The sequence below is a fragment of the Sturnira hondurensis genome, unplaced genomic scaffold (assembly GCF_014824575.4).
Source record: "Sturnira hondurensis isolate 20B ecotype Veracruz unplaced genomic scaffold, ASM1482457v3 Scaffold0015509, whole genome shotgun sequence".
NCBI lineage: Eukaryota > Metazoa > Chordata > Mammalia > Chiroptera > Phyllostomidae > Sturnira > Sturnira hondurensis.
The window spans coordinates 11,834,742-11,855,212 of NW_028088140.1; the positions used below are offsets into that span (position 1 = coordinate 11,834,742).

The 20,471-nt window shown below is 52.8% G+C and overlaps 1 protein-coding gene across 4 annotated transcripts in view; it reads left to right on the forward strand.

The window, feature by feature from the left end:
* Positions 1–19,415, forward strand: part of CACNA2D4 (calcium voltage-gated channel auxiliary subunit alpha2delta 4) — a 127,874-nt gene extending 108,459 nt beyond the window's left edge. For 3 of the 4 annotated variants that reach the window (XM_037064783.1, XM_037064782.1, XM_037064785.1), the window contains 12 exons: positions 19–80; positions 1,277–1,321; positions 1,560–1,622; positions 11,207–11,277; positions 11,680–11,755; positions 12,193–12,245; positions 12,531–12,586; positions 12,883–12,903; positions 15,545–15,662; positions 17,387–17,499; positions 17,776–17,858; positions 18,572–19,415. In XM_037064783.1, coding sequence (XP_036920678.1) covers positions 19–80; positions 1,277–1,321; positions 1,560–1,622; positions 11,207–11,277; positions 11,680–11,755; positions 12,193–12,245; positions 12,531–12,586; positions 12,883–12,903; positions 15,545–15,662; positions 17,387–17,499; positions 17,776–17,858; positions 18,572–18,676 — 866 coding nt within the window. In that variant the 3' untranslated portion in view covers positions 18,677–19,415. Of the gene's footprint in view, positions 1–18; positions 81–1,276; positions 1,322–1,559; positions 1,623–11,206; positions 11,278–11,679; positions 11,756–12,192; positions 12,250–12,530; positions 12,587–12,882; positions 12,904–15,544; positions 15,663–17,386; positions 17,500–17,775; positions 17,859–18,571 lie in introns of those variants that run through there. The other variant, XM_037064784.1, reaches the window with a different exon arrangement.
* Positions 19,416–20,471: the final 1,056 nt, after the last annotated feature.

Sequence of the window (20,471 nt, forward strand, 5' to 3'; positions counted from 1 at the left end):
CCACCTCCCCCAAAACAGCGGTGGGCATCCAAATAAGGCTGGATTTCCTGCATCAACTATTTTGGGAAGCCACACAGCAGGTGGGTGTGATGGTGGTGGGGCAAGGTAGGGGCCAGAGAGCTCCCCAACATATCCATGGTGAAGGGGGGCTGGCACTTTCAGACCCACTCCCCGAGCTGCCCCAGTGCCTCGCAACCCACCTCGTGGGCCCCCATCAGCTCCTGGATCCTCTTCTCTGCCTTTCTCAGCTCCCGGTGCCCCTGCTTATGGCCTCAGTCTCTGGTCCCAGCCTCCCCAGACAGTGCTCTGTCTCAACTGAGACCTAGGGCAAAAGGCAGGAAACCATGTCCTCTCTGGGCCTGGCCTGCCTTTCACTGCATCTTTGCTGCCCCAGGTCCCCCTTACAGCAGAGTAAGGAGACTGCCCTCCTTGGGCCCTCCAGCCATGATCCAAGCCATGTCTGTGGTCGCCCCACTAAGAGCTCAACTTTACCACTTCCCTTTCCATTCCACCTCTTGCTCTCCTGCCTTGGGCCCCCAGAGGCCTCAGACTTGATTCCTCCTGTGCTTTCTAAGGCCCCTCACTGTCCTCCACAAGCTCCTCCAGCCCCAAATCTGCCCCCATGGACTGAGCCTCCTCTGTTCCCTGGCCCCCGTTCATTTGTCATTTGTTACTATGCCCTCACTTTGAGCAAGTTCCAGAAACTAGAGCGTGAAGGTGGAAGGGATGGCAGGGGGAAGGAGCAGCAGCTCAGTAGCCTGGGGTCAGCCACTACATCATGCAGGATGACAAAAAAAACAGTAAGAAGCCACCCCATGCGTCTTTCCAGCAGTGCAGCTGACCAACAGTCTCCCCTCAGCCACAGCTGCCGGGGCCAGGGCTCCCTCCAAGAAGGCTGACCCAGCCAGCAAGGACACTGCTTCAGTGCCCTGCCCCCACTGCCAGACACTGCCATGCACACGTGCACATACCACATCAAATACACACATACACACACCCACATAGCTACCAACATGCAATATACACATATCACACACCACACATACCAAATATACACCACATATACCATACATGGATGCACACTGAACATAGATACCATAGACACACATGTGCAGGTACCGCTAGCATACCATAAACACACATCACCAGTTCCCACACATCAACACACAGCCCAAATGCACCACACACAGCACTCCCACAATCACACGTCACATATCTACCACACAAATGCCCGAGGCACACATACACAATTGACAATTTCTCTTCTTCCTTCCAGTGCAGTGCTGGGGATGGGCTGTGCCCACAGAGCTGCCAGGACAGTGTAAGTTCTCCCCCAGTGTGAAGAGGATGGAAGTGGGAGCTGTGGGCCCCTACCCACATCCTCTTGATGGGCCAGCTCCTATGCTCCTAAGTGCACTTCCTCCCTACAGTGCTGGCTCCACAGAGGGCACCTTCTCCCTAGACACAGAGGCTGTCTTCACAGATGCCAGGACAGGCAGGGACCTGGAGGTTGGGGAGGGAGGGGGGTGGGCCTCACCTCCCTCTGGGTGTCTCCCCAGGACCTGGACTGCTTCGTCATCGACGACAATGGATTCATCCTGATCTCAGGGAAGCCCCAGGAGGTAAGGCACTGGGAAAATGGGGTTAGGGAGAAGTCCAGGCACCCAACAGCCCTGGCTTCAGAGAAAGGATTTAATGGCCTCAGGAAATGATATTGGTTTAGAGCCAATTAGAGTGAAAGGTCTGAAGAAAATGGGGTCTCTTCTTGAAACCAAAACCACCATAGTGAGATTACAAAATTCAGACACTTTCCAACTCATATGGTCATAGGTAATAATTTTTATTTTTATTTTTAATATATTTTGATTATGCTATCACAGTTCTCCTGTTTTTCCCCTTCACACCCTCTCCCACTCACATTCCCCCCCTTTAGTTCATGTCCATGTGTCATACTTATAAATTCTGTAGCTTCTACATTTCCCATACTATTCTTACCCTCCCTCTGTCTATCTTCCACCTACCGTCTATGCTGCTTATTCTCTGTGCCTTCTCCCCATCTCTCTCCCTCCCACTTCCCTGTTGCTAACTCTCCATGTGATCTCCATTTCTGTGGTTCTCTTCCTGTTCTAGTTGTTTGCTTAGTTTGCTTTTGTTTTTGTTTTCTTAGGTTTGGTTGTTGATAGTTATGAGTTTGCTGTTATTTTACTGTTCACATTTATTGATCTCTTCCTTAGATAAGTCCCTTTAACACTTCATATAATAAAGGTTTGGTGATGGTGAACTCCTTGAACTTGACCTTATCTGAGAAGCACTTTATCTGCCCTTCCATTCTAAAGGAGAGCTTTGCTGGATAGAGCAATCTTGGATGTAATTCCTTGTCTTTCATGACTTGGAATACTTCTTTCCAGCCCCTTCTTGCCTGTAAGGTCTCTTTTGAGAAATCAGCTGACAGTCTGATGGGTACTCCTTTGTAGGTGACTGTCCCCTTATCTCTTGCTGCTTCTAGAATTCTCTCCTTCATTTTAATGTTGGCTAATGTTATTATGATGTGCCTTGGTGTGTTCCTTCTTGGGTCCAACTTCTTTGGGACTCTCTGAGCTTCCTGGATTTCCTGGAAGTCTATTTCCTTTGCCAGACTGGGGAAGTTCTCCTTTATTATTCATTCAAATAAGTTTTCCACTCATGGCTGTTCCTCTTCCCCTTCTGGTACCCCTATAATCCGGATGTTGGAACGTTTAAAGATGTCCTGGAGGTTCCTAAGCCTCTCCTCATTTTTTAAAATTCTTATTTCTTCATTCTTTTCTGTTTGGTCATTTTTTCCTTCCTTCTGGTCCACTCCCTTTCCTTTCCTTCCACTCTGGTCCACTCCCATCACTATGGGTTCCCTGTGCATTTCCCTTCATTTCACTTAGTTTAGCCTTCATTATGTTCCTCTAATTTGTGAGTAAAATCAACCAGTTTTGCGAGCATCCTGATTACCAGTGTTTTGAACTGTGCATGTGATAGGTTGGCTAGCTCTTCATTGCTTAGTTGTATTTTTTCTGGAGCTTTGATCTGTTCTTTTGTTTGGGTCATTTTTTTGTCTTGACTACCTGCTATGTAGTAGTGAGGGGCAGAGCCTTAGGTATTCACCAGGGTGAGGCAACCCAGTGGCTGGGTTGTGAGGCTATATGTGGGGCAGGGGTCTGAGAGGGAACAATGGTGCTTGCTTCACTCTCTGCCAGATTTCAGTCACTTCCCCCACTTCCCCCAAGCAAACTGGGCCCTTCTGGTGCTGATTCCTGTGTGGGTGGGTTTGTGTATGTTCTAGGACCTTGTGGTTCTCTCCAACAAATTCTCCTGTGAGGCTGGGAGTCTCTCCCAGCACCTCCACCCCCACAGATATTTTTGATTGGTGTTTTGAAGCTTTATTTTCCTGTGCCGGGACCCTGGATTGCGTGGTCTGTCTCGCTCCCCAGTTTCGCCTGATTTATCTGTGCACCAATATGGGACAGCCCAGTCTGTCAGCCACCTTGTGCACTGTGCCCCTCCACAATCCACTGCCTTGCTGCACCTGCCAGCTGCCGCCTGTGCGCACAGGTCCCCCAGCCACCACATTGCTGTGACCTGTCTCTGCCCAGCCTCTCGACTCCACCCCTCTACTGATCTGGATGAATGTGTCTATTTTAACTCCTTGGTTGTTGGGCTTCTATACAGTTCAATTTTCTGTCAGTTCTGGTTGTTTTTTTGTTTCTAAATTTTTGTTGTCCTTATTTTGGTTGTATGAGGAGGCACAGTGCATCTACCTATGCCTCCATCTTGGCCAGAAGTCCTTAATAATACTTTTTCATTTTGTCTGTAACTAATCAGCCCTTGTCCCATGGTTAGTGGGGAAATTGTCCATATACCAAGGAGAGGAGAGGCAAAGCCGCATCTCAAGCCCCCAGTTGTTTTCAGTGCTGAGGCTGTGTTGCTGGGCGGGGCCTCAGGGCACCTTCTCCCAGAGCCCTGGATACCTCGCTGCTCCAGGCTCCTTAGTTCCCTCCCGCTGTCCCACTGTCATGTCCCCACCCCAGTTATCCATTTGGGCTGGGGCTGCTGTAACAAACAATTACTGACTGGGTGGCTTATAAAACAACAGAAATTTATTGTTCAGCATTGTGGAAGCGAGAAATCCCAGATTAGGATGCCAGCCTGATGGAGTGAGGCTCTCGTCTGTCTGGGTCATAAACTTCTCCTTGTGTCCTCACATGGTAGGAGGGACAAGAGGGCTCTCTGGGGTCTCCTTTACAGGGCATTTAACCCATTTCTGAAGGCTCTGCCCACTTCACCTAATCGCCTCCCAAAGGCTCCACCTTCAACTATTACCTTGGCGGTTGGGTTTCAACACATGAACTTGGGGCAACGCATGCAGATCATAGCTCCCTTCCCTCCTACCTTCACAAGGTCAGGAGGGCTGGGCCTGCCCTTTTATGCTGTCTGGAAGGGGAAATGGTATTTGGTCCAGAACAATCTTTTCCCCTGATTAGATAAATATGTGATTGGGGTAAGCAGCTTCCATTAGCTGTGCCTCAATTTCCTCCTCTCTAAAGTAAGGGGATGCACAACATGATGTCTAAGGTCACTCTCAATGTCCCAGGTAACAGCAGAGCTGGGGAGAGGCCAGGGCCATGGCAGTCCCCTGCCCTGGCATCAGCAGGGCCAGGGAATAGGAAGGAGATATGAGAAAGAAGGCAGTGGAGGAAGGGGCCCCATGGGTTGTGGAGTCTGACTACTTGCGGAGAGATTTTGAATGACCTGCTTCTGTAGGGCCTGCCTCAGCAGCAGGCATGAAGAGGAAGATGGTTTTGCCCATTTTCCTCTGTAGTGGGAGTCGGGGGCTAGCTGACCCTCGAGACATCTGGTGCAGGACTCGAACTGCTGATCATGCATTGCTGTTCCCTGGATGCCTCTGCTGTGCCTCCTGGTCCCTTTCATGCCCCCTCTTGGCCACATCACTCTTCCCTGGACTGAGCACCCATCCAGTTAGTGCTTCTCAGCCACCCTGGGAGAAAATAACAACTGAAGTTGAAACCAGCAGTTGGAAAGAGGCTTTGGGCTTATCTGATGCTCTCAATCATTTATGTGCTGACCCCTGCTGCCCTGGGAACTGAGATGGGCAGTGTCTCCAGGTCCCCGTGGTGTTAGCTTTCAAGGGCCAGAGTTTCAGAGAGAGTGTGGAAGGCTGGACCCTGGGGAGGAGAGTGCAGGGCACAGGGGGCTGCACCTGAGAGGCCCCCTCTGGAGAACCAATCAGCAAGGGCCCCAGAGCAGCGCACAGAGAGCTGTGCGCAGGCTTTCCCCTGACAGCCACTGCCCAGCTCTGCAGGGGTGGTGCAGAGGCAGCCACTGCAGCATGGTGCTGTGAGCATGGCTTTGTTCCCATAAAACTCAATTACAGATCCTCACATTTGAATTTCACATAATTTTTATGTCATGGAATATTATTAATATTTTGAGTTTTTTCCAACCATTTGAAAATAAAAACACATTCTTAGCTCAAGGGCCAGGTTGGCCCCCAGATACCTGCTTGAGAGGCAGCAGGACAACCTGGAGGAAGCAGGGCTGGTGACAGGCGCCCCTGAGGGGCCCTTTGTTTAACTCACTGTGGCCCTGCTGAACACTCGCTCATATCGTCACAAGCCGTGACACCACTGGGTACATACAGCTTTGGATAATATATGAGAGCAAACAGCTCTTCCGAGGGTTATATTTTATAAAGCATGTGTTTACTTAGCTTATTTACCCATTTTCTCAGCTATTGTATTGTTTCATAACATAGTATGTAGTTTTACAAATCCCTTGAAAAATGAAGCAGAGTACAAATGAAATGAAATCCAATCTTCATTAATACGGTTTGGACCTACTGAGAACTCCTCCAGAGCCCCAAGCTCCCACTGAGCCTGGTCACCCTCACCTTAGTCACAGCCCATGCTCCCCCTTCTCCTCCCCGCCACCGTGAGGCCCCAGGAAAGGTAGGGGACACCTTCCTCTGATCAGCTCTGGGGGTGATTTCAGTCTCCTTTTATGCCAGGGGAAAACTGAGACTCTGTGAGGGAAGCCAAGCTGGGAGAGCGTGGGTTCTGATGGAAATCAAGAATTTGTTGGGCAAAGCGGGTAAGCCCATGAAGAGAGGCCTTCTCTGGAGAGGGTTTCAGGCTGCAAGTCTGGGTCTGGGGCAGTCATCCTCCTGCCCGGGGCCCCTGCTGTAACTCACTCTGTTCATGCTCAGGGCAGAGGTCACTCGCACAGCTGCACTGGTCCAAGTCGCACAGGATTAGAACCAATACTCTAGGACCCTGAACACCCCGGCCAGAGACACCAATGGTAGAAGTAGTGCCCAGTAGGTGTCCAGGCCGGGCCATCCATCCATCTGTTTTTACTTTTTTTTTAAATTAATTCATTCAATAACTCTGTAGCAGTTTTCTATTGCTGCCTAACAAATTACCCCAAAATGTAATAACTTAAAACCACAAGAGACTTACTATCCCCCAGTTCCTGGGGGTGATGAATCTGGGTGTGGTTTAGCTGGTTGAATGGCTCAGAGTCTCTCATAGGCCTGCAATTAAGGTACCAGCCAGCTCTGCTCATTCAAGCCATTTCAAAGCTCAACTATAGGAGGCTCAGCTTTCAAACTCACCCCCACGGTTGCTGGCAGGTTCTGGTTGCCAGGTGGACTTATCCAGAAGACAGCTCTCACCCAGCAGCCAGCTTCACTGGAGCGAGAACAGAGAAAGGAGGAGAAGTCAGTCTTGGGAGCCTAACCTCAGAAGTGACATCTGGTCAATTTTACCATATTCCATTCAGTAGAAGTTACCAGGTCCAGCCCACCCTCAAAGAGATGAGCTCACACAAGGCATGACTAGGAGGGGCTGGGCCATTGTAAACCATTTCAGAACCATCCCACCACACATTCTTACTCATCCAACAAACCTGCCCACCCAAACACATCCAAATGCCACCAAGGGCCACAAGTCTGGGTCAATCCCAACTTAATCTCAAGACTTCAAAGGGTGGAGGGGGACCAGCAGCATCTGGGAGCTTGATAGAAACGTATGTTCCCAGGCCCCACCCCAGACCAAAGGAATGAGAGACTCAGGGTGGCCCACCCTCCGAGCCATAGCACACCTCCTGGTGGCTCTAGCGTGTGATGGGGATCTGAGCACCACTGCCTTGGCCTCAGTGCTGGTTGCTGCGGATCTGGATGCACTTCCTGGACTGGGTTAATGTGCCAGAAGGTCCAGGCTACTTCTTGTCCCTGCAAAGGTTCATCCAGGGCCTGGGGACAGAAGCCTGTCTCTACCCCAGGTGCAATGATTCTTTCCAGACGGAGTCCTACCCAGCCAGTGCAGGAGTGCAGAAGCCCAGGGTGCCCCCTGTGGCCTGACTGAGGGAGGGGTGCTTGGCTCTCGTCCTGGTGTTGCGCCAGGCCTGAGGGTTAGCTATTTGGCCCCTCTGAGCCTCTCTTCCAGCTCAGGACTCATTCTTATATAAAGGACTACAAATGACAGGATAACAGATGTCTATTTGGAGCCTAGAAAGAGAGCAGACAGCAAGGGCCACGAGAATGACAGCAGTTCTGTGGATCTTTGTGATGTTTACAGTGGACCTGTCACCCTGGCTTTAGGGACTCTTGAGCCCTGTCATTGCCTTTGGGTAGCACCCACACATGGGAACTTCAAAATGGACCTCAAAGGCCAATCAGACACCCCACTGTGGTGTCTCTAGGGGCTGAAATCTCTCAGAGGGCATAGCAACCCCACCCCACCCCCGCCACAGCCCACAGAGCCAGTGCCTGCAGGGCCCTCAGACCATGGCTGCCCTCACAGGGCCTCTGACATGCCTGTCCTGGGCCTCAGCTGTTTTCTTTGGCTCCCCTCCTCCCACCCTACCTTCCCAAGACCTTTGTGCTCCCCGCACACACGCAATAGCAGGCTGTCCTTGTGTCACTCCCCAGTGCCGTAGGTTCAGCGGGTGCAGTGGGTACAGGAGAAGCCCCAATCTTGCTGCCCTGCATGTGCCCCTGAACTTGCCCCTCTAGCCCCCAACTCCTCACCACCTGTCTCAGCATGTCTCTGGGCTCTCCCATACGCTCCCTTCCTGGGCCAGGGTGCCCTCATTTGGGCAGCTTGAGCAGGGTGCCCCCCAAGTAGAATCCAGTGGCTCACCTGAACCCCAGACAGCCGACGGCAGCAGACGCTTTCCAGGAGTGCAGAGCTAGTGCCTCCACATTCTTCCCAGACCCACCGGGGCTGAAGGGCCAGAGGTGCTGAGAGACTATATCTCAGGGGACCCAGGCAAGGTGGTACAGTAGGAAGGGGAGAAAGGACTGGCCCCCACTAGAAGCCGTGTGCACTGATTTCACTCTGGTGATTCATTTAATCCTCACACCCATTAAGAGTGTTTTCCCATTTTTAGAGACTGTCCCTAGGTAAGGAGGCCATATAACACTTGATCCATTCCAACACCAGAAGGAATCTTGGCCTCACTTCACCCTCTGGCTCCACTTCTCCTTGAAGCAGCACATTCACTTAGGCGTGCCGATAGGCCATGTCCAGGCACTCTCCAGGTCTGCATTCTTGGCTGCCACCTGCCCCATCTGCCTCCTGCTCTAGCTACTGATAGGCACCTCACAGGGCCTCATCTGTCTCTGGGCCTCCTTGCAGACTGGAAACTCTGGAGCCGCAGAACCCTATACTCGGCCCCCTGGTGGTGGACCACTGGGTATGTGGGGATTGCCCTCAGTGACAGCGGAGCCCTGCCCTGGGGCGAGCAAAGCTGGCAGGCAGGTAGAGCTCCCAGAGCCCCTTAGGTGCTGTGGCTATAAAGAGGCTATAGTCCCCCGCACCATGCTGTGGTGGGTGCCCCTCTGCATTCAGTTTGGGGGCCCTAAATTGACAGGGTATCCAAGGTTGAATGGTTGGACCTTGGCTTTGTAGATTCAGGAAATTTGGTCAATTTACCTATTTGAGACACTGATTCACTCTGAGTTCAGATGAAACTGTATCAGCTAGGAACTGTGTTCTACTGCCAGGAGTCGAACCCCCACTATAGTGACTAGAGCAAATTAAAAGCTTATTCCCTCACATAAGGAACGGAGGGAGGCAGCCCAGCCTGGGTATGGTAGCCAGGTGCCCCCACACTCCAGATCACAACATGGGTACAGGGGCTCCTGCCATCTAGTCCACTTTCCAGACAAGAAGGAGGGGGAGGGTGCCCCCCCTGCATAGTCTTCTCCCTTTCAACAGATTCCCAAAGGCCCGCTGGCCAGCCCCAACCACAGGGGAGGCTGAGAAATGTAATCTTTTAGTGGAGTATATTGCTATCATAATTGAAGCAGGATCTCCCTACCAAAGACAGGAAGGATGGGTATTCTCTGCCAGCATGACATATCCTCGAAGTCAAGTCATCTATTTACAGAGGAGGATCCATTTTTTTCCCAGTGTCTAGAAGCTTGTCTTACTCTCAGGGACTTCTCAGTATCACATGTCTAAACATGTGAATAAGTTTTGGTTTTGGTGAATAAGCCTCGAATTAGGGAGAGAAGGGGGCAGCCCCATCAGGAGCCTCAATTCTACCTCACTGCACTTTCCCAGGGAGCAGGACACACCATCTGCGGGCCCCCTTGTCTGTGCGCTCACACCATCCCTCAGCAGATACACACCATGCACCACTGTGAGCAAGACCCTGTGTGGTCTGCAGAGAGCAGAGGCGGGTTTCTGCCTGTTGGGACGCCGCCATCCGGTGAGCAGGAACACGGGAGCAGTGAGCGGAACAGCAGAAAGGGCTCCCCAGCTGATGGGGAGCCCTTTCTGCATAATAGTTTTTCCAGGAGCTTCAGGCGGCTTCAGGGCTGTGCCTGGAGGAACAGGCAGGACTGGATGCTCCTCGGCTCCCTGCTTGTCATTCTGCCCCTGGAATGCCCTTGACTCCTCCACGCTGTTGCGCTGCTGTCCACTGCCCTCTGCAAAGCAGCCTCTCAGGCCTCCCAGTCACAGCACAAGGGCCTCCCTGGCATGGAGAGCAGCGCTGAGACAAGTCTGAGCTCCCATTTCCTCCCGTGTGTTTCTGTGGCCGGCCAGCCAGTCAGTGTCACGGTGCAGAGAACTGAGACATTCATTCTGACTGGAAAGGCGAGAAAAGAGGCTTCTGAGAGCAGGGCATGAAGAAAAGCTCCTTGCAGTGTGGACTGGGGAAGGGTAATGGAGGCAGGGAGGAGAGCCAAGATCCTGGTGACTCCTTGTCACACTGGCCACACCTCACCCAGCACTTGCTGAGCACGCAGGCCCGATGCTGGGCACGCATCTTTCTCAAGCCTCCTAACCTCCTGCCTGTAGTCACACAGCAAGCGGTGGGCATGCGGGAGGGCAGCGGGTGCAGCGGGTGCAGTGGGGCTCTGGGCTGCACAGCAGGCAGAGGGTGAGCTGACCTTGTTAGCTTGGAGGACGCCCAGCACCCAGTCAGGTGCTCACCTAGTATGGGTGGATTGGGTAGTGAAAGGGATAGACGGGCAGGGTGTCCTGTTTCAGGAAACAAAGATGACAGCAACCAAACCCCAGCTGTGTGTGAGGACACTGTCTGGCAGCAGGGACTGGGGCCTGGGGGAAACTGCAGAGGACAAGGGTTTAGTCTCAGTCTCTATTCCTGGAGTTGGGTGGTGAATGACAGATCCACAGGAAACACAGATTAACCGGAAAGGGGGAGGGCGGGAGGGAGGGGAAATCAAAGGCAGCTGAGCTCTCAAACAGATTTCAGCTGGGTGACAAGCATGTCAGTGCAAGAGACAGAGCCCCACTTTTGAGTGTTTTGTGGCCAAGACACACACACACAAACACACACACACACACATGCAAATATGCAATCAAGTTCCACAAAACCCTGTCTAACCTTGCTGCAAGTGATTCACACTAATTTGTTCAACGGAATTGTGTAGCTTTAAAAAAAAAAAAAAAAACGTGATTGCAACCCCTAGACTGATTTCATAGCCAACTAATGGATTACAATTTAGAGTTTTCAAAACACTGAGATGAGAATACGGCAGAAGAGCAGATCAGAAGACCGGCTTTGATTATGGTGAAGGGCTCCTGCAGGGAAAGCCCCAGTGGCAGCTGAAGTCTGGAGCTCAGAAATGAGCCATGGGCCAAGGCGGGAGGTTTAGCCTCTCACTCTCTCACTCTCTCTCTCCCAGACAGGAAGATTTCTGGGGGAGGTGGATGGTGCTCTCATGACCCAGCTGCTCAGCACGGGGGTGTTCAGCCAGTAAGTGGGATGTCTTCTCCCTGCCTGCACACTCACAGAAAAGGCAGGACCTGAGGCTACACCATCCAGACAGGTCTCAGGATCCTGACCTCCAAAACCCACAGTGAGAGCCCAGAGTTCTCCAAAAACAACCTTTCTGAAGCCAGAGACTTGACACAAGGTGGGGAGGGGCATAAGGACATGTGGGCCCTTAGATGGGAAGCCAAATTTGCTATTCATTCCCTTTAAAGCAAAGTGCAGAAACGGAACTTTGGGCATGTTCTCTGTTCTGATCGCCTGTCCTAACTCACGGACTGTTGGGAATCTGGGTGAATGAAACCCTCTGCAGACTCCCCTGGGGCAGGGGCAGGGGCAGGGGCAGGGGATGATCTGGCCTCGCCATACTCCGTCTCTGGTTTTCAGAGTGACCTTGTACGACTACCAGGCCATGTGCACACCCCCGCACCACCACCACAGCGCAGCCTGGCCCCTGGTCAGTGTGAGTGTCACCCCAGACCGGCCCTCCGTCAGACCAAAAGTCCTGTACCTCCCCTAAAATGAGGCTGCCTGGTCCCTAGTCTCACCCAGCCTCAGGCATCTGGCCTGGAGCCCCACTTCCGACCCTAACCAAAAAGTCCTCTCTCACTTCTGCCTATTCCCACCCCAGCCCTGCAGAGCTTGCCTACAGGACCTCTGGCAGGGCAGTGTGGTCGCACAGATCACTGGGGACCCTAGGCCCTGCCTGGCCTTCTGGATGGGCTTGCTTAACCCAGGATGCCTGCCCTCCAACAGGAGTTCCTCAGATACCGCAGCTTTCCAGGCCCCCTAGCTAAAAGTATGGGGGTGGTGCAACAGGAGGGGGGTCCCAGGGTTGTGGCCTCTGATGGAACACCCTGGCCCCGGCCTGGGGTTAACGGTTTGTCCCCCTCCTCCCAGCCCATCTCTGCCCTCCTGACAGCGACCAGATGGCTGGTGAATGAGCTCTTGCTGTGAGTAGGAGGTTGAGGTGGGGGAGGGGGGCAGGGGAAGGGCTTGGGGACTTCACGCAGGTGTGTCCTCTGAGGGAGCCCAGAGGTGGGGGGTGAGGTCTGGGGAGAACCTGTCCTGTGTGTATGGGCCTCCTCCTTCCTGCTGCTGCCTGGGCACCTCTCTGCTCAGCCACGAATCCTCAGGCAGGAAAGAGAATGTTTCAGAGAGCAGGGCTGGCTGAGACGAGCTGGGAGCCCTGGTGCTCCAGCCCCTCAGGTCCCCGAGCCCGGCACTGTATCTGGCAGGTTTCTGCTGCAGTGGAACACCTGGGGCTCCTGGCGTGCGCCCAGCAGGGCCGAGGGTGAGTACGAGGGACTGCACAACTGCATGTGTGACACCGATGCCATTTCACTCAGGGCGGGGGACAGACAGGGTGGGTGATCTGGACAGTTCATTGCTCAGATCTCATCCTGCTTGGCCTTCTCTCATCATCTTCCCCTCACTCCTGGCTCCCCTCACCTCTCTGTGATACCACACCATCTCGGGACACCATTGCTCCACGTGAGTGACATCATTCATCCCATGTGACATCACCACCGTGTGACATCCTGACCTCGTGTGACATTATGCCCATGCTGGGCCTCATGCTGTGGGCAGCCAAGGCTGTCTTCCATCACTGTAAGTAGCACCTGCCCTGGAGCCAGGGTAGGGGGAGGCAGCATGGAGCTGCAAAGGCCCATCCTCAGCTCTCTGTTAAAGGGGTGCATGCAAGAGGGCTGAGCTGTCTTCATCCTAGGCACCCCGACACAGGGGACCCTGCCCAGGTAAAGCCCCTTCCTTAGGGGCCGGGCTGCAGCCCAGACTCACCCCGTGTCCGGACTTCAGCCACCTCCTCACATGAGAACTTTTGCAGTTCTGAGAAGAGAGGGTGATGCGGTCCAGTGGCTGTGACCACACACAGGCGAGAGGCCACCAGGCCAGCCTGCAGCATGTGAACTTATGGTGCCTCTCCCTCAGGTGTCCCCCACATCCTAAGCGCAGGGTTGAGGCCGTGACAGGCAGAGGCCTCGTCTGGTCACAGGCACAATCCTGGCGTAACACCTCTCCAGTGACCTTCTCTCTGAGGACAGTGTCCCCCGAAGGTCTGACCACAAATCTGAGAAACATCCTCACTGGCAGCAGCTGTGACTCTAGCCCACATTCCCAGGGAAGTGAGGCCCCCGATCTTTAACTGCAGAGGGGCATCGATCACTTCCACTGCCTGGGTGGCTGGGGGTCCCTGCACCACCCAGGGCAGCGTCACCGTCACTGCAGCCCATTGTGCTCAGCCCCTCTGGCTCACACAGCCTTCTCCGCGGTGTCCTGCACCTTCTCCACAGCTGGCGGCACTCCCAACCCCTTCTTTTTCACAAAGTTTTGGCTCCCTGATGAGAAAATAATTTCCACCTCCGCCCTCTCTCTGGCTGTGCTCTCCTCTCTCCCTCTGACCTGAGGGAGGCATCCCCTGACCCTCAGCTCAGGTGGCCAGTCCAGGCCATGCTTCCAGACTCTTTTTGGAAATCACACCCCACAGTCTTCACAGGACCGCTCTGGGGACAGTTCACAGTCACTTGGTGTTTGAGACAGGAACCATGAACCATGTGTCACCACCTATTTCTAGGAGGGACCTAGAAATAGGTCCCTCCTCCCCTCTGCTTGGGAACCCAGGGTCAGGGTCAGCACCTATGTCTTAAAAAGTTGAGAATGACCTCCCTCGCTCCGCTTGTTTGGAATTGCTCATCTTCAGGGTGGCCATGCCTGCTCCTTCCCAGCCTGCCCAGCAGGCCTGGTTCCGCCCCAAGCTCCCATCCTGGGTAAGGGAGCACTCAGCCCAGTCAGAGGGCACAGCTGTGCGGCCCTGGGGAAGCCACCCGCCTGTTGCTATTGGTATGGTTACTCTTGTTGTCACTGAGATGACTTACCCACGAGGTGGCTCAACTGACAGAGTAGACAGGCCAGCCCGAGCCACTGGGTCGAGGCCAGTGTAACTGGGCCCAGAAGGAGAGGAGCCAGCCCCTCAGGCTTTAGCCCGAGCTCCGCTCCCCCACCCCAGGGCACCTGGAGAGTGCAGCTGCCCAGCAGCCACCCTTGAAGGTCAGTGTGACCAGGGCTGAAACCCGAGCCCAGGGGCAGACCCCCAGCTGTGGTTGTTCCTCTCAATTGGGCCTTTTCACCCTGCAGGCTGGCCTCCCCTCTTGCCATCAAAGTCTGGTGGCCTGTCTCTGGGGGTTAGAGACTTATAGCTCCCTGTTGACCTTTGTGTGACCCTGCAAAAGGTCATATGTACAAAATGGAGGGATACTGCCAGCCCTGCCTTTTCACAGAGAGACTCTGAGGACAAAAGGACAGGTGTGAACAGTGCCTTGAAGAAATGGTAATGGTGTATTAACAAAATGGCACTGCTATTTTGAAAAAAAATACTGTCATTCAACCCATGAGCTGGCCCCATTTGCTTTTCGCTGACCTCAGAAGCAGTCGTGAGCCCTCCAGGGCAGGCTGCCAGGATGCTTCTTAGTGCTGAGTCCTTTCTGACTGAACGCAAGTGCACCACACAGACGTGCCCTCAGGGGCCCCAAAGGTTGGCAGCGGTTAGCACTAAGGAGCCCATGTTCTCAGCTGTCCCCTAGCTCCCACAACTGCACACTGGCCCTCACTGCTCTGCTCAGGGACCAGCAGCAGGGACAAGAGAGCAGGCCCAGGGCTTGTCCAGCATGTGCACTTGCAGGGCACCTTAGCTGGGCCCAAGGACATGTCACCTGTCCATACTGAACTGAAGGGGTGATGGGATGAAGAAGCTGAAGTCTCCCCCAAGCCACACCTTGGTGCTCTGATAGCCTCTGCTTTCCTCTCAGACCATGCATGTCAATGCTGAGAGGAACCTTAGAAAAGGTGCACTCTCCTTCACCCAACTGCAGCTTACAGTGGGGGTACATGCTCTCACAGGCAATTAGTAGTTTTCCTAAGGTCGTGGGGCTGGTGTGTCAACCACCCACAACTGACCACCAAGGTACCCTTACGACCAGTCTGCTGCCCGTCCCACTATGGTCCACTCCCCTCCTTTGATTCTGTTCCTTTTCCTGCCTCACTTCTCTCCTACTCTGCCCCTGCTTTACGTGTCCTGAGAGCCTTCTAACAAGGGAGCCATCTGCAAAGGGACTGTGGACATTTACTGTGCAGTGGCCATGGCGGCCCTGGAGCCTGGGATCCCCGCAGGCATGACTGCTCAGGCCCTTCAGGTTCCACGATGCTCTTTCTTCCATCTGTGCCTGTCTCCCCACAGCCCACAAGCACCGGAAGCAGGATGTGCTGCAGCCCTGCCACACCGAGTACCCTGTGTTCGTTCACCAGAGGGCCATCCAGGAGGCCAATGGGATCATCCAGTGCGGGGCCTGCCAAAAGTAAGACCTGAGGCTGCTCTCCCTGTCCTCAGCCTCGGGGCCAGGCTTGGTCACTCTCAGGGGGTCGTCTCCACATGGGGAGAAACGAGGGGGTGCCCTAAAGAAAAGGTCATGCTCCTGGGGTCTTTGTTTCCCTCTCAGTGAAGGAAACACAGGCCCAGGCCAAGGGTATGAGGGAGGAGGCCAGTCGGGGGCTGCTGTGCCATATTAGGGGGCCTGTGGAACATGATCCCAAGGCCAGATCCTTGTCAGCAAGTCCATTCCCGCCCTAGTCTCCAAAACCATCCCAGACAGAAAAAAATGACCCCATAATTCAGTGTCTGTCTCACTCACACCTGCGCAGCAGCTCGGTCAGGGCCATGCAAGCTGAACTCTGCCTGTGAGAGACCTTGGATGGACAGCAAGAATAGATATGAGGAAAGAAAGAAGTCAGCTCTCTCTTAGAAATCTGTGCAGAGACTGGGAAAGCTTAAGGCTGTTCTTAGGTGTGGGTGGGCTGACACCTCTACTCCTAGGCCCTCAGACTGCATGTGGACCCCGCCTGGGCTCAGCCCGACCCCATGAAGAGGCCACTAGATCCAAGCAGCTCTGCCCAGCCCTGGCCCAGGGAGGCAGGGCGGCCTGAATGAAACTTCTGCTCACTCTTTCCCCAGACATCAGGGACCCCTCACCTGGGAAGTTCTGTCCTGGCCCAGCAGGCTATGGCTTACTCCAGGGTGTCGTCCTGGCCAGCCTTGCCATTCGCCAAGGACTTCCCAGGATGTCCCTGACAGACCCCAGACTTCAAGCAAATCACTTTATAGTGTAATAGTTCAGGCTCTGGCATCTCTCACTCTCGCGTAATGTCGGGCAGAGTTTTAACTGTGCCACAGCAGCCTTCTTGGGACTATTATTTGTGCACTTAGCTCAAAGGCTTGTAAGAGTGAAATAAATGGTATGTTGCAAAGATTTTAGAGTAGACAAACTTGAATTTTAAAAAGTGGCTCTGCTACTTCCTAGCTATGTAGCCTTGGGCAAGTTACTTGGCCAATTCTAGCCTGTCTTCTCATCCACAAAGTGGGAATAATAACCACTTCATACAGTATGGTGAAGGTTATGTACACGTATACATATGTGTGCATACATGAAACCATCCATCCCAGAGGAAATGCTCAGTATGGGGCAGCTGTTATTATGTAACACAGCAGGCTTTCTGCATAATAGTTTTTCCACAATCCTTTACGCTCTCCCTCATCGCTGAATTCCTGCGCAGTACGTAGGGGTGCTGTGCCACCTAGTGGCCAAGACTAAGCATGGCACCTTCCCTCTGTGGCCTGCCCCCACCACGTTCACCCAAAGCAAGGATAGCCACACAATGCCTATTTGCTTGGCACAATCCTGATTTATCCCTGTTGTACCCTGCATATATTAATAACAACTTCTTTCACTTTCAAAAATGTTTGTTTGGACTTCCTCACCTTCTCCAATCTGCTAGAAAAGGAACATTTACAAAGGCTTGTGGGTAAAATAAGCCAATAGGACTGAGTCAGTTGCTTAGGACTGTTCCTGTAGCTCCACTAATTTGATCTGCCACTGATTTGATCTGCTTCGTGGCCCCACTTCTTCCCCTGCAACTCCAACTCCTCACCAGAAGTCTCCATAAGGGGTGTTTTTTTCCCCCTCGAAGCCCAATGTCAAGCCCGCCATGGGGAAGTTCCACGGCCCCACCTCTCTCTTTGCTGCAGGGTGTTTGTGATGCATCAGATTCCCAACAGCAACCTTCTCCTTCTGGTGACAGACCCCACCTGTGACTGTAGCATCTTCCCGCAAGTCCTACAAGAGGCTACAGAAGTCAAATATATCCTTCCAGTTTCCCAGGGAGTGAGGGGTGAGGGAGGCAGGCGGTGCAGGAAACCTTGAGGGACTCAGACTTTGAAGCCCACCAACATCCTGCCCTCCTCCAGAGCATCGTTATTTGTCCTCCAACCCTTCCCTCGGGCCCCTGGGTGTTGTCTCCTGACCCTGGAAGCCACTGGCAAGGCAGCTGGTCCTACCTCAGGTAGGGTCTTCCAGAACTTATTCTCTAGAATCAGCTCCTATCATGAGGTATTTGCCTTAACAGTGAATTCTCCACATAATGCCTCTCTCAAGTGTGACAGGATGCGCTCCCAGAAGCTCCGCCGGCGACCAGATTCCTGTCACGCCTTCCATCAAGAGGTGGGGGCTGCGGAGGGCAAGGGGTGGGGCTCCATCTTCCTCCCCAAGTCCTAAGCTCTGTGGCTGTGCATGTGCACCTGGACACAGAAATACAACTGAACATGCACACTTTCATACATCTGCATCAAATACTAGGTCAACCAGGAGCCAAGGGGGCTGCTACAAACACAGCACAGTCCCCAGGGTTTTGGCCCTCAGTGAACCAACATACAGCTTCCCCATACTGTTCTTATTGCCACTGCACTTAGCTCCAAATGACCTCAGCAAAACAGGAGGAAACCATTATGTGCAAAATACTAATGGTGAGCAACATTTATTGAGCACCCACAAGTGGCAAGCCCTGAGCGGGGGGCTTCATATACAGTACCATCTTTGCTGGATGCAGCTGCCACAAAGAAACCACAGCTAAGGTGCTCCCAGAGTCGATGGTTCCCTGAAGTCATTCTGGGAGGATGACCCCACAGTCAATCCAAGACTAGGGGCAAGCAGAGAAGTCTTGAGCCCAGCTCTGGGGCTGAGTGTACAGCTCTACTTTCCCCTAAAAGGTAGGGGTCTAAGGAAAGTGGCAGTGCTTCCTTCACTTCCTGAAACTTCCCTCTCTCCCAGTTTTTGGGCCCTGTTAGTCCCAGACACCCCCCGCCCTACTCCTTGCCTCCTCTGGCTGCAGTGGCTCCTTCACCCTGAATGCCGCCCTTTCTTCTCTGGGTTCACAGGAGAATGCCCAGGACTGTGGCGGCGCCTCAGAAACCTTAGCCTCTCATCCCTTGTTCCTGCTGCCTCTGTGCGCCTGGCTGCTGCCACCCCAGCTGCTGCAGTGACACTGACTCTCTCTGACCTCTGTTTTGACAAGGTGATCTTTCCAGAGTCATTTTATAGTGTCAGCAACTGATGTGGGAGCCAGCTCACTACAACTGAGCTATCACCCAGGTCAATGCTCATCTCAACCTTGAGCTAATGGTCACTGCCTCCTGAAATTGCTGGATGCAGCCAGAAACCCCTTCCCGAAGACTAGGGTGCCTGGAACCAGCCCTCGCATCTCAACGAGCATTGTCTCAGCCTTCCCACCTTCTCTTAAGGAGCCCAGCATGAGCTCAACTAGGACCAAGACAAAACAATTTAGTTTCACTTATCTCCAGAAGTCCAGACCTAGCCAAAGAAACAGTCATCTGCTTCCCATGAACCTGTTTGGTCTTTAGTAGAACCCAAGGACTTAAAGGTACTGAGAAAGAGGAGCAAAATGAGACCAACAATACCAACAGCAGGAATGAGACAAAGGCAAAAACAAGCCCCTACCTAAAACATAACTGCCTCAACATGGGATACATGGTGGGGGAAGCTCAGTTTCTTTCCTTCTGCTGCTCAAAAAAGTTCTAATTCTGTATGTGTGCACATATGCACACAAGAGAGGGAGAGAGAGAGGGGGGGAGAGAGAGAGCAGGGAAGTGAATAGTAATGGGACACATCGCAGCAGACACATGTCTGCAAACTATTGCTATTAAAAAACTCCTAGACTTCCAGTCAAGATGGAGGCATAGGTAGACAAACTTATACATTTGCCTCCTCACACAACCGTAAGAATTACAACTAACCCAAAACAAAAAACACTCAGAACTGCCAGAAAATTAAACTGTATGGAGGTCCAACAACCAGGGATTTAAAGAAGCCACATTCATCCAGACAGGTAGGAGGGGCAGAGCCAGGGAGCCGGGGCAGAGAGGATGTGGAATGGCATGGAGAGGTGGCAGCAGAATGAACTGTCCCACATTCACATGTGGCGGGTAAAAATTGGGAGGGATAGCTCAGGCACAAGTGATCCCAGTTCAGTCCAGACTGTGTAGCCCAGGGTTCCAACACCAGGGAAAAAATGCCTCACATCTTCTGGCTGTAAAAACCAGTGGGGATTGGGGCAGCAGAAGAAGCTGCCAGTCTCTTAGGAGAGTCCAGTTAAAGGGCCTGCATGATTCTACACAAACCTACCCACTCTGGGAATCACCACCAGGCAGCAGCTAGCAGCCAGTTGCATACAGGAAGTAAGTGAAGTGACTGGAAAATGGATGAGTGCTGGGCAAGCCTCCAGAGGCCAGGCAGTGGCACTGTCCCTTCTCTGACCCCTTCTGGCCCTCACAGCACCACAAAGTGGTAAAGTGGGTTGACTCACCCTTGCAAATACCTAAGGCTCCACCCCTTACAACTTAACTGGTGCACTAAGACAGGGAGTCAAAGCAGCTCTACCTAATACACAGGAACAAACACAGGGAGGTTGCCAAGCAGGGGAGACAAAGAAATATGGCCTAAATGAAAAAAGAGAACAAAACCCCAGAAAAAGAACGAAGCAAAATGGAGATAACCAACCAATCACATTGACAGTTAAAAACAAAGATGATCAGGATGTTCAGAGAATTCACTGAGTTCGGCAAACACATAAAGGAAGAAATAGAGGCTACATTAAGTGAAATAAAGAAAATTCTACAAACAACCAACAGTAAAGGGAAGGAAGCTGGGATTTAGAACAAAGGAAGAAATAAACATTCAGCCAGAACAGAATGAAGAAACAAGAATTAGCCCTGGGTGGCATGGCTCAGTGGTTTGAGTGCCGGCCTGCAAATCAAAGTA